A 13,485-nucleotide genomic window follows, 5' to 3' on the forward strand; every position below is an offset into this window, starting at 1 on the left:
GCAGCACAAGTGTTTGTGCAGTCGAGACTCAATCTTGTCAAAGACATCATGGTTCAGAGAATTATTTCAGTAATGTTTCTACAAAATCGTTGCCATTTTATAATTATTCAAACAAACCTGTTGAGATTTGAATGGAAGAAATTAAGTTAACAATTGTCTTGGAGTTGTTGAAATCCAGGAACAGAGATTCTCCCTGTTGAAAATCGTTCCTTTTGTGCACAAATCATCCCAGATGAAAATTCTGCACAATGTAAACTTTTTCTGTTTTCCAGTATATAGTTCAAGTATTAATTGGCCTAAATAAAATAATTCAGTTTAAAACTTTTTATACTAATTTCCCCATCATCTTAACCACCATCTGAAGCAATCCCTGGAAGATTTAAATTTCATTACCTTTTCAATGTTTTCTTCAATTGATGTGGGTTTCTTAAATATATTCCGTCCTGGAAAAAAACTTAGTCTCTTGAGAGCAATCTTTTCAAATGAGAGTTTTTCCTTTGATTACAGTTTGGTGGTTACAGTTTCAGGATTTTTACTAGAGTCCTTTGTGATTATGGTCTCCAGTAGCACAATGTTTTCTCTTGCTAGAGCAAAAATACTTTGTCACCATTGCTTTGTTTATTCGAGTTTAAACTGCAGTGAGAGGTTTGCAGTGCAGTGATTTGTGCATAATGTTTATCAATGTAAGTTTTTAATAGAACAATCACATGTCATGAAATTTGGTAAGTTACTGTTCAGCAACATTATCTAATAAAATTTTGACACTGAGGTAACCAAACATTCAGTCCACGAAGAAGGAATGTCATGGAGAAAGAAGTAGAGAAGTTTAATGGGAAGATTTCTGAACTTGGCTTGGTAACTGAAAGTTCACCAGGCAATAGTGGAGGCATTTAAAATTTTTCTCTCTCTCAAGACATTGGGAGTCCACAGTACTTTGAATACAGAGAGGAGCAAACATAGATCAGAGAGAGCCACATTGACTTGTCACCACACTTCACAAGCTTCAAGATATGGTCACCTGAGGTTTAGGCAAAAGTGAGGACTGCAGATGCTGGAGATCGCAATCAAGATTAGAGTGGTGCTGGACAAGCATAGCAGGTCAGGCAGCATCTGAGGAGCAGGAAAATCAACATTTCGGACAAAAGCCCTTAATCCGGGATCAACAAAGAAACACTTGAAATACCAAGCAGAAACAAGTGTGAAATCTTTTTAAGTTCCGGTTAACTCTGGAATAATTTTGTCTAATGTGTAACTGATGACCAATGATGGTGATACAGTTGATACTAATGTGTTAAAAAGAATAGATGCCGAACAAGTAAGGAATTCTAGCTTAGAATTGTTCTGGAGTACAGAACTGGAGTATTGCTGAAAAAAAAGATTTATGTTGAAGCTTTTCATCTTGCACTCATCAGGGCAATTTTAAAAAGCTCAAGAGCAAAGCAAAATTTCTATACATAAAAGTGCTGATACATTGGCAAGTATCCTTTGATGGAGGCAATGTCATGGAGAGTATTTCTGTTACCTAATGACAGTTTTTGCTTAAAGATTAAACAAAGGAAGGCTGACTCTGGTCAGCAGCCACACTGAGGAGCTTCCTCAAAAGTGTTAATGGGCTCTATCGTGCATCCAAATTTACTTCTGAAGTGGAGAGTCAAAAGGGCTCTGTTTCCACGATAACCTAGTTGAGAAATGGGCAGGGAGGTTTTTACGACTATCTACCACAAGTCTATCTTTATTGGTCAGCATGGCATAGTGCTTCCAACCATTCCACACAATTGAAGATTGGCTTTGTCATCAACCCCATTAATAGTGCCTGAGGCATTTAATTCACTGATCAGCTTCAGGATCAAGCTTGGACGCATCCATTTTTGCGTATAAACATCAACCCTGATCAGATCATTTCTTACCATAATCCACCCTTCTTAAGCACTGACAAATGCTGGCCTTGTTGATTATTTGTTTCTACCATTTGGACATTGTTAGCTTGGCCAGCATTTATCATTGATTGCTAATTATTTTGAAGGCAGTTAAGAGTCCACCACGTGGCATTGGGCCTATAGTTCCATGTCGGCCAGACCAGGCAAGAATAGCAGATTTCTTTCCCCAAAAGACATTGAACTGGGAAGTTAAAAATCTCACAACAACCAGATTATAGTCCAACAGGTTTAATTGGAAGCACACTAGCTTTCGGAGTGGCGATCCTTCATCACGTGGTTGTGGAGGGCTTGATTGTAACACAGAATTTATAGCAAAAATTTGCTGTGTGATATAACTGAAATTATACATTGAAAAATTGATTGTCTGTTAAGCCTTTCATCTGTTAGAATACAGTGATAGTTTACTTCTTTCATGTGTAAATCACAAAACCTTTTTTTAAAAAGTTGCATTCTCGGGTTAGCTGTTAACAATGGTGATAGCTAGACAATATGTTGAAGGTGTTAGCCCCCTGTGTTCTCTATGACCTGATGTTTAGATTGATTCCAATCTAAAAAGTGAGATAACAGTTTTACATAAATTCATGCAGTTTTTGAGCTCAGAGTTCTACATGAATGTATGTGGTTTTAGAGCAATGTGCAATGTAACTCTGAAAGTACCAAAAAAATTCACCACTGTGTGTGTGTGTGTGTGTGTGTGTGTGGACCACTTCAGGACATTCAGCCTCCGACCTTCGGGTGACCATCCTCCAAGGTGGACTTCGGGACAGGCAGCAGAGGAAAGTGGCCGAGCAGAGGCTGATAGCTAAGTTCGGCACCCATAGGGAGGGCCTCAACCGGGACCTTGGGTTCATGTCACATTACAGGTGATCACCATTGCACTACACACACAGATGCGTTCTCGCCCCCACCACAACGCGCACACATATACACAGAGACAAAGACTCACATGCACGCATATATTTTGTGGGGTGAATTTGTACTTGCAGAGTTACATTGCACTTTGCTCAAAAACTGCATGAATTTGTTATCTCTCTTCTTAGATTAGAATCAATCTAAACATCAGGTCATAGACAGAGAACACAGGGGGCTAACACCTTCATCATATTGTCTAGCTATCACCATTGTTAACAGCTAACCCGAGAATGCAACTTTTTAAAAAAAAAGGGTTTTGTGATTTACACATGAAAGAAGTGAAACTATCACTGTATTCTAACAGATGAAAGGCTTAACAGACAATCAATCTTTCAATGTATAATTTCAGTTACATCACACTGCAAATTTTTGCTATAAATTCTGTTACGATCGAGCCCTCCACAATCACCTGATGAAGGAGCACCGCTCTGAAAGCTAGTGCTTACAATTAAACCTGTTGGACTATAACCTGGTGTTGTGTGATTTTTAACTTTGTACACCCCAGTCCAACACTGGCATCTCCAAATCTTGAACGAGGAAGGCTTTTATGTTTATTGACTGTTACATTTTTGCCATAGGCTAGCTCATGTATTCAAAATTTTTGTTGAATTCACATTTTGCCATCTCCTGTGGGATTCAAAACCCATGTCCTCATTCCTGAAGGGCTCGTGCCCGAAACGTCAATTCTCCTGCTCCTTGGATGCTGCCTGACCTGCTGCGCTTTTCCAGCAACACATTTTCAGCCATGTCCTCAGAACATCAACATGTGGCTCTGGATTACATTACCACTATGCCATCACCTCCTTTGCCAGTGGCTTTGACATTCTGTCAGTAGGTTTTAAATATATCCACTCAGCAAGCCACAGTCACCCAGTTGGCACTTGAGTTCTCTGTCCATTATGGGAAGAATACTGTTTTTGGCCAGAAGATATTTCAAGTCAAGCAAGAGTCTGAGCTGTCGTGAGTGAAGGAGAAAGTTGGGTGTCGAGAAATCAGAGCTTCTGAGATCCTAATTCTTTGTTCCCCTTTTGTGGGTTCTCCCTGCTCATTCGTGCCACAGTACATTGCAAACGTGATGCTCAAAATAACTAACAATAGGCAGCTGTTTCCTCATTTCACCAAGTGGCACGACCAAATTTGCGAAATCCAATCTGAACCACGTACATTGAATGGTGGAATACACAATACTGGAAATCGGTGTTTCAGGCAGCATCCATGCCAAGAGAGCAAGCTAACTTCTCAAAACTAGATGACTGTTCATCAGAGCTGTGATTTCCAGTGTTTTGTTTTCATTAGATTCCAGCATCTGCAGTAATTTGCTCTTGCATTGAATAATTGTCCTACCATAGTAAAGATGTCTGCTCATGCTCCCATGCTACACCCCACATCAGGTCAAAATCTTATGCATAATCAGTGGAATAACAGCAAAGAATGAGAGACCCAGTGGTTAATCCTAAATTGAGATTACTCTTGAATTTGCTTCCTGTGGCTCCTAAATATTACTGAGTGAGATAAAATACTCTCTTCTGCTTGGGATACAGAACTTTTTTGTAAAATTGTTTCAGTTGTTCCTTTTGACATATTCTGATGATTTTTTTAGGCTGTGATGGGTAGTAGAGTATTTCTTCACCATGTCTTATTTTAGGCTTTTTCATTTAATTTTTGACTTGCTCTGCTTCTGTGCATGGTCTATGGAAGTTTTAATTGTATTCTGCAGCTGCTGTATTAATGCAGATTCTCTACTTTAATCTTGACATGGGGAAAGGTGGAAATTGAGTCATGGGTGAGGCTGTCAGAAGCGCTGCATTTACGTAGCATCTCCAGTCCCAAAGCACTGAACATGCAGTGCAATAGTTAGCTATATGTTGTGTATGCAAAGGCAGCAGTCATGTAGCACAGCCTCATGCCATAAACAGTCGTTTGTTCAGTAATGGGTTGATCTGGTCTTGGTATCAAACTCTTCAACTGCCTGCCTGACGAACCAAAGTTTTGTCCATTCCATGTTGATCAATGAGACTGCTGTTCTCCATAGCTGTACCCTGTACTCATTACCTTCACTTCATCAATCCCCAGATGCCATCTTGGGTTGTTAGCCGTGCAAAACTTGTGTCCCTGTTTTAGACCCCACTGTCTGCTCCGTTACAATATGCACTTTCTTCTAATTCCTCCTCTATTGGTTGTACCTGCCCCTAGCTTTCTATTAGCCATGCCGAATCCTGGCAACATGTTCTCAGTGCTTCCAAGCCAAGACTTGCATAAACATGCTTAGTAAGCATTTGATAGATGCCAGAACAATACTGTTCCTGAAAAGGAAAATAAAAACAAACTGATATTTTTCCAAACTTTTCTTTACTATGGATATCTGATTTACAGGATGCACAGTAAGAAATGAGAGCCACTTGTATACACACCATGCTCTTACAAGCAATATATAATAACGACCAGATCCTTTTCTTGGGTTGTGTGGGTCCAATTTGGTCAGGACAAATGAAAAACATTGCCACTTGTCTTTGAGTAGTGCCATGGGAGATCCAGCATCCAGCATGGTGAGATTAAGCTCTTTGTTCAATATTCAAAAGACAATATCTCTGGCATGGCTTCCCTGAAAGCTGTTCAAAGCTATCTGATTTGATTTGTGTGTTCTCTAGTCACTAGAGCAGGTTTGAGATAACGATCTCTTGATTGAGGTGAGATTAGCAAGGAGTCACAGCATGGGCTTGCTTTTGTTTCTAACCATTCTCGATCTGTTCCAGGAAATGGATATTCTTGTCCTTCCATGCCATGAAATTGGAGCTGAGGTGGGCAAGCTTGATGAGTGTTGGCGACATTCCCTTCCAATTATTGTCTATGCCATCAGTGAGGACCGTTTGACTGATTCAGAAGAAAGTGAACTGCAGGAGATGAGGGAACATTCCTTGCCTGCTTTCTTCATAAAGGTACCAAAGCTCCTGAACGTTTTCCACCCAGACTCTCCCTCTGGTCCAGACAAGGACATACTGGTGAAAAACTCCAAGTCTGAAAAGGAAAAGAGCTATCTTTACCGTCAGCTAGCCAAGTTGGACTTCCTGAGTCCCAGCATGGGTGGGCAATTCAACAGCAGCAAAGCTCAAAGCATGTTGGTGGAACACTTTGAGAAGTTTCGGCAGCTTGGTGTCTTTGCTAAGCAAGTGGTACAGATGCACCTTGTGGATGCAGCAACTGTGCTCAACGGTGTTCACTGTCGCTGTTTGGACATTTTCATCAACCAGGCCTTCGACATGCAGAGAGACTTGCAGATCACTCCCAAGAGACTGGAGTACACAAGGGACAAAGAGAATGAGTTATTCCAGTCACTGATGAACATAGCTAACAGGAAACAGGAGGAAATGAGAGACATGATCGTTGACACACTCAGCAGCATGAAAGAGGAGCTCTTAGAAGAGGCCGCAAACTTGCAGTTCAAAGGTGAGGTTATAGTGTTGTTATTCTACTGTGGTTTAAATGTAGCAGGAAGCTAACTTTTATCATTGCACTTCTGTCCATTTGGGCAGCAGGGCACATCAAATTTATAATAAAAATTAGCATATTTGGGGCTTTGATTCCTGCTGCTACTGGCTTATTCCAGGAGTTAGGAAGGTAAGGTAGGATTGGATTAGGGTGGTCACGAGTAGGAGTAGTCTTACTATGAGAAGTCAGGAGCTTGTAACAGTTGGAGACAAAAGCAAATGGTATTGTTACAATAATGAAAAATTAACTTAAAGGAGCACTCTGCAGAAAAGATGATAGCTGTGCCATGGTTTTCAGAAGCCAGCGAGAGGTCATTTTTGTCATTGAACAGAAACTGTTTTCCAGTGTGCTTTCTTTGTGATAAAATGGAGGTTATTATTTAATGTTGCATGTTCTTTTCCCCAATGGTGGCCACTTTGTTTGGGAAGGTAGGAATTATCGATTGCAATGTAAATTCTCAACAGTCTGTCCTTGGTAAGGAAGGGGGTAATGGCTTGGTTAAGGGATTGTTCCTGTCTGAGTCGGAATGGGTAATTCACTTCAAACAGTTCCATTTGAGGTACAGTGGCACACCTGTCCTGTTTGATTCTATACCGGCCAAATAACACATCAGATTCATTGATATGTTATCAATTAACCTGCTAGAGATGTTATTACCCACCTGGAGCAGGTGGGATTGAACCTGGGCCTCCTAATCCAGTGATGGAGACACTGCCATTGCACTACAAGAGCTCTTTGGAGCAGTTGTACTGTAATTTGACATGGGCTATTTAGCATATAAACAAACTGTACTATCTGAAAGCATGCCAAAAAAGTGCTTGATGGTTGGCAGGTAACTGAAGTTTATACCACAATTGCCATGACCTGGCTATTTGGCAGAGGCAGATTCAAGGGTCCAAATGGCCTACTCTTATTTCTTATGATCTATGTCGTGGTGTTTGACTTAACTGTCCAACAAATAATTCCATGTGAGATCTTTCCTGCTGCTATTATAGACACTGACTATTGAACATTCTTTGAAGGCTGGGTGTTGCCAGTGTTGGCTTCTCTCTATAAAGTTGATTTTTTTTTTTGTTCCAGGTGATTCTGTGTAGATATAACTCACGGTTCGGTTATCGTGTGTAAGAATACAATTAACTAAAAATCAGTCTCCTCATCCCACCACGACCAAGAGACAGTAATGATGACAGTATAGATCTTTAACTTCGTACTTTGCTCTTGTTACTGCCTCCTGTTGCTATAAACGAGTTTTCATGGCAGCGTACAGTACAAAGCAATGAAAGTGTAGCCTAAGGAAGGATAGATTGGTCAGATGAGGCAAGAGTCCTGCAAAGTGTTCAGGAAGTGGTGTTGAATAGTTCAAGGAATGACATCTTCTCTTGAGAGAAGGAATGGCAGAGTGTGGAAAACTGGTCAGAGATTTTCAGAGACACATTCTTCAGGGTGCGAGAGTATTGCAGTAAAACACTGCTCTAAGTGTGTATCATTTTTGCTTATGTTTTTATGACTGAAGACTCCCCTTGAAGCCTAACCGTTTTGGTGACAAAAGTGAATTGTTTCCTTTCTCCAGCTGCTTCAGAATCTTGTCTTTCTAAGTCTTAGGATGTTCGTGCTTTAAAGCAAATAAATCTCATTGCTATCTGCAAACCAGCTGAATTTTCAATCTCCCATTAATAGTAATGAAGTAAATGGCTTTTGAGCTGTTTGTGTTTGGTTGAGGCATAATATGAGGCAAGGCACCAGAATAAATTTTGAGTTTGAATCGTACTGTGGGAACATCTGCATTGTCTTCTCAAATCTCTGGCAGATGCATTTATTGTGATATTACCAGTAGGAATGATTGCACAGTCACTATGGATGTAACACCCTGTCTTCACTTCCAAGATGCCGTCCATCTTTTCATATGGTACTACCATTGTGCTGAATGGAATAAATTTAGAACAGCTCTAGCAAATTAAGATTGGACATCTGTGATGTTGTGGCTCATCAGTGGCAGAATCATATTTGATTACAATCTGTAACCCAATGGACTGGAATGACACTCTACCACAAAGTCTGGGATTAATCCTGGTTCAACTGGACTGCCTTTGACAATGTGGTATCAAGGAGCCATGGGTAAGTGGGGAATGGAAAATCTTTGAGCTGGTTGGAATCATACTTAGTACAAACGATGTCTGTGATTTGAGCTGCAACAATCACCTTGGCTCCAGGATATCACTGCAGGAGTCCCTCAGGATAGAGTCCTAGTCCCAACCATCTTCAGCTCTTTCATCACTAACCTTCCCTCCATCATAACATCAGAAGTGAGGATGTTGTGTCTGTGACTGGAAGGATGTCCTGTCATTTAAGGCTCACTTCACCACCACACTCCTCATTTGGGGTAAATATGTTCAGTCCGAGAAATGAGCAATTGCTTGTCTTCAGTGCTATCACCAAAACTAAAAGCAGTATCTACCAGGCTTCCTTTATTACCTCAAAATAATCCATTTAGTATACACAAGATATTCTGAAAGTAAGTGGCAAACTGCTCAACATCAAAGTTTTATTGTCAGATCATATCTATCACCTTCATCCTGCTTACCCCCACAATAAAAAAAACAAATCAATCTTTGCAAAGAAGACATTTGGAAAAAAGGCAGCAGGGAATAAAAATCACTGTGGGCCAATGGTGTAGAAGGAAAGAATAGAATCCCTACATTAGGTTCTTTTTCTTGAGATTCTTATGCACTTGGTGCAACTGCAAAACACCGACCACAATTTATTTCAGCAAGTACAAGTTTTCTGGAGGATCACTTAACACTCTTTGCAATACTTGCAGGGCATGTTAAGGAAGATACTGTGAACAAACAAACAGTCCTTCCTTTTATACAGTATAAGAGTTTCACATTACAGTCAGTAATGCCCACAAGACAGCCCCTAGCCATTCCCCTACTCAAGACACACCATTTAGTCACCTGATCATCTCCAGAAACAATGTAATGTAAATCATCCCTTAATGGCCAGATCTGTTGTAAATTGTATTTTTTTTTGTAACTATAGGGTGTGGTCAGAATTTTAACTGCAATGTTTTCGTTGATTCTGAATAGGGGATGATGTAAATTATCTCTGAATAACTAGGAAATGGCCATGCAAATTCTTCTGAAGGGTGAAGGATGGGAATGTAAATTCCTGACATTCTACCTGTAAGACAGACCTACCACTCTACTCATGGGGCATCCAATTTCTTCCAGGTCAGCAGAGAAAATTAACCCCTTAAACATCTCTCCTATAGTGCAGAAAGAAGCCTTTCACCCCTTTTTTGAATGTGCACCAACCCTCTGAGCATCCCACCTCCCACCCTAATCCATAACCCCACATTTCCCATAGCTCGCACATCCTGGACACTACACAGCAATTTAGCAAATTTAACCTACACCTCTTTGGAATGCTTTCTCATGTCTTATGTTTCCTGTGTTTTTTTAAATTTAGAGTAGACTATTTTTCCAATCAACCTGTTAGATGTTATTGTGCACCTCTGGAGCATGTGGGACTTGAACCTGAGCCCCCTGGTGCAGGGGTAGGAATACTACCACTGTACCAGAAGAGGGCCACGTAAAGATGGAGTTGGAAGCAGGCCTCTCAGAATTGTGAACTCTACGTCTACTATTTGTCTGCCAGAAGCTTTGTTGCACTACATCACAAAGCCACCCATATTAGAGTCATAGACATGTACAGCACAGAAACAGACCCTTCGGTCCAACTCGTCCATGCCAACCAGATATCCTAACCTAAACTAGCCCCATTTGCCAGCACTTGGCTCATATCCCTCCAAACCCTTCCTATTCAATACCCATCCAGATGCCTTTTAAATGATTTAATTGTACCAGCCTCCTTCCTCTGGCAGCTCATTCCATACACGCACCACCCTCTGTGTGAAAAAGTTGCCCCTTAGGTCTCTTTCATACCTTTGCCCTCTCACCGTAAACCTATGTCCTCTAGTTCTAGACTCCCCCACCAGAGGGAAAATACCTTGTCTATTTATCCTCTCCATGCCCCTCATGATTTTATAAACCTCTATAAGGTCACCCCTCAGCCTCCAACGCTCAGGGAAAATAACACCAGCCTATTCAGCATCTCCCTAAAGCTCAAACCCAGCAACCCTGGCAACACCCTTCTTAACCTTTTAAGTTTCACAACATCTTTCTGATAGGAAGGAGACCAGAATTGCAGTATATTCCAACAGTGGCCTAACCCATGTCCTGTTTAGCCACCACATGACCTCCCAACTCCTGTACTCAATGCTTTGACCAAGAAAGGAAAGCACACCAAAAGCCCCCTTCACTATCCTTTCTATCTGAGACTGTACTTTCAAGGAACTATGAACCTGCATACCAAGGTCTTTGTTCAGCAACACTCCCCAGGACCTTACCATTTAAGTGTATAAAGTCCTGCTTTGATTTGCTTTTCCAAAATGCAGCACCTCGCATGTATCTAATTTAAACTCCACCTGCCACTCCTCAGCCTGTTAGCCCATCTGATCAAGGTCCCATTGTAATCTAACGTAACCACTTTTGCTATCCAATACACCTCTAATTTTGGTATAATCTGCCAACTTACTAACCACAAATCTAATGTTCATATCCAAATCATTTACATAAATGACAAAGTAGTTGAGCCAGCACCGATCCTTGTGGCATTCCGCTGGTCACAGGCCTCCAGACTGAAAAGCAACCGTCCACCACCACCCTCTGTCTTCTACCATTGAGCCAGTTCGGTATCCATACTTTACTAAGACAAGTTTCAACTCTTATGTTGTGAATAGTTTAAAATTCCATCAGCCTCCCTAACCAGATTTGAATCCCTGTGTCCATTGCATTCGACTGGGACTCTGGATTAGTAGTTCAGTGACAAAACCACTCCGTGATCACCTTGACTATGAAGCTTAATTGCTAACAGCCGTGAATTAATAAATACCAAATTCTGAATCCAATTAACTTGCGAGCAAATTGTAGTGATTTAGTCACAGTCCACTACTTCAGGTTTTACCAGGTGGATTGTGTTTCCAAATGTGAATATTTCAATCAAGCGCCCAGAGATGACATTTTAAGAAACAGGATTTTGGGAGAGAGGCTGCACCTTCAGTGCATACACTGATGCAAGGTCTGTAGAACAGAATTCTAAGATCAGAGGGTTGCTAGGCAACAATTAGCATAGAGGTCTCCAGTTATGTTAAGCTTGGCTTTCCCAGTAATTAGAGGGGATACCTGTTTTTTGAGTCAAAATAGCAGGTGACCTACAGCACATTGAACTGTTGGTTTCAATTTCCAAGAAGTCCCATGATAAAAATCCCCTCAAACCACAATGTCCGCATAGAACATAGAAGAATACAGCGCAGTACAGGCCCTTCGGCCCTCGATGTTGCGCCGATCCAAGCCCACCTAACCTACACTAGCCCACTATCCTCCATATGCCTATCCAATGCCCGCTTAAATGCCCATAATGAGGGAGAGTCCACCACTGCTATTGGCAGGGCATTCTATGAACTCATGACTCGCTGAGTAAAGAACCTACCCCTAACATCTGTCCTATACCTACCCCCCCTTAATTTAAAGCTATGCCCCCTTGTAATAGCTGACTCCATACGTGGAAAAAGATTCTCACTGTCGACCCTATCTAACCCCCTAATCATCTTATACACCTCTATCAAGTCACCCCTAAACCTTCTTTTCTCCAATGAAAACAACCCCAAGTGCCTCAGCCTTTCCTCATACGATCTTTCTACCATACCAGGCAACATCCTGGTGTGCCTCCACATCCTTCCTATAGTATAGCGACCAAAACTGCACACAATACTCCAGATGCGGCCGCACCAGAGTCTTATACAACTGCAACATGACCTCAGTACTCCGGAACTCAATTCCTCTACCAATAAAAGCCAGTACGCCATATGCCGCCTTCACCGCACTATTTACCTGGGTGGCAACTTTCAAAGATTTGTGTACATGGACACCAAGATCCCTCTGCTCATCCACACTACCAAGTATCCGACCGTTAGCCCAGTACCCCATCTTTTTATTACTCTTGCCAAAGTGAATCACCTCACACTTAGCTACATTGAACTCCATTTGCCACCTTTCTGCCCAGTTCTGCAGCTTATCTATATCCCGCTGTAACCTGCCACATCCTTCCTCACTGTCTACAACTCCTCCGACTTTCGTATCATCCGCAAACTTGCTCACCCAACCTTCTAACCCCTCCTCCAAGTCATTTATAAAAATGAACGATCTGTAAGGAGAAAGTCCAGCAGAAAATTCAAGGGGCAATGGCTGGATTTTCTCCTTACAGATCGTTCATGCCTGCCGTTCTGTTGTACAAATATTACTTGCCATTTATCAGCTCAAACCTAGACATCATCCAGGTCTTTCTGCAAATGGACGTGGTTGGGAACATTTATATTTAGGGCAATCTGGCAAACATTGGACTATGTGGACATTGTGGTTTGAGGGGATTTTTATCATGGGACTTCATGCAAATAGAAACCATCAGTTCAGTGGCATTACCATCACTGGATCCCACCCAATTAATATTTGGGGAGTTAGCATTGACCAGCAATTAAATTGGGCCAATTGTATAAAGCTGTGATGACAAGAGCAAGTCAGAAGTTAGAAGTTACTTCTGCAGCAAGTAACTGACCACCTGACTTCCCAGAGCCTGTCTACCATTCACAGGGCATAAGTCAGGAGTATAATGGAATGCATCTCCAACAAACCTCTAACAAGACTGAGGAAGCTTGTCACCATCCAGAAAAAAGCAGCCCATTTGATTGGCACCACATCAATTGCCTTGAACATTCATTCCCTCCATTAATGACTCTGCGTAGCAGCAGTATGTACTGTTTACAAGATGCATAGCGGAAATTCTACCAAGGGCATCAGCTATGTGCGAACCATCATGTACAAGATCCCCTCCAAGATGCGCGACATCCTGATTTGGAACAGCATCAATATTTGATGACTGCTGAGTCAAAATGCTACTCGAACAGTACTGTGGGTGTCTCTCCATAGCAGTGTACCACTGACTCAGTTTGCATTTAATTGTCTGAAAGGGGCCAAGTATGTGAAATGGAAGTGACCTCAGTGCTTTGGCAATGTAAGATTACATAAACTCATTG

General features: G+C 41.5%; 1 protein-coding gene across 5 annotated transcripts in view; it reads left to right on the forward strand.

Moving 5' to 3' along the window:
- dstyk (dual serine/threonine and tyrosine protein kinase) overlaps positions 1–13,485 on the forward strand; it is a 136,172-nt gene that overhangs the window by 65,739 nt on the left and 56,948 nt on the right. For all 5 annotated transcript variants that reach the window (XM_087973463.1, XM_043716404.2, XM_043716403.2 and 2 more), the window contains exon 3: positions 5,603–6,293. In XM_087973463.1, coding sequence (XP_087829589.1) covers positions 5,603–6,293 — 691 coding nt within the window. The remainder of the gene's footprint in view (positions 1–5,602; positions 6,294–13,485) is intronic.

Source organism: Chiloscyllium plagiosum, unplaced genomic scaffold (assembly GCF_037043375.1).
Source record: "Chiloscyllium plagiosum isolate Xiang-an unplaced genomic scaffold, Cpla_swu_hap1 HiC_scaffold_26, whole genome shotgun sequence".
Taxonomy (NCBI): domain Eukaryota; kingdom Metazoa; phylum Chordata; class Chondrichthyes; order Orectolobiformes; family Hemiscylliidae; genus Chiloscyllium; species Chiloscyllium plagiosum.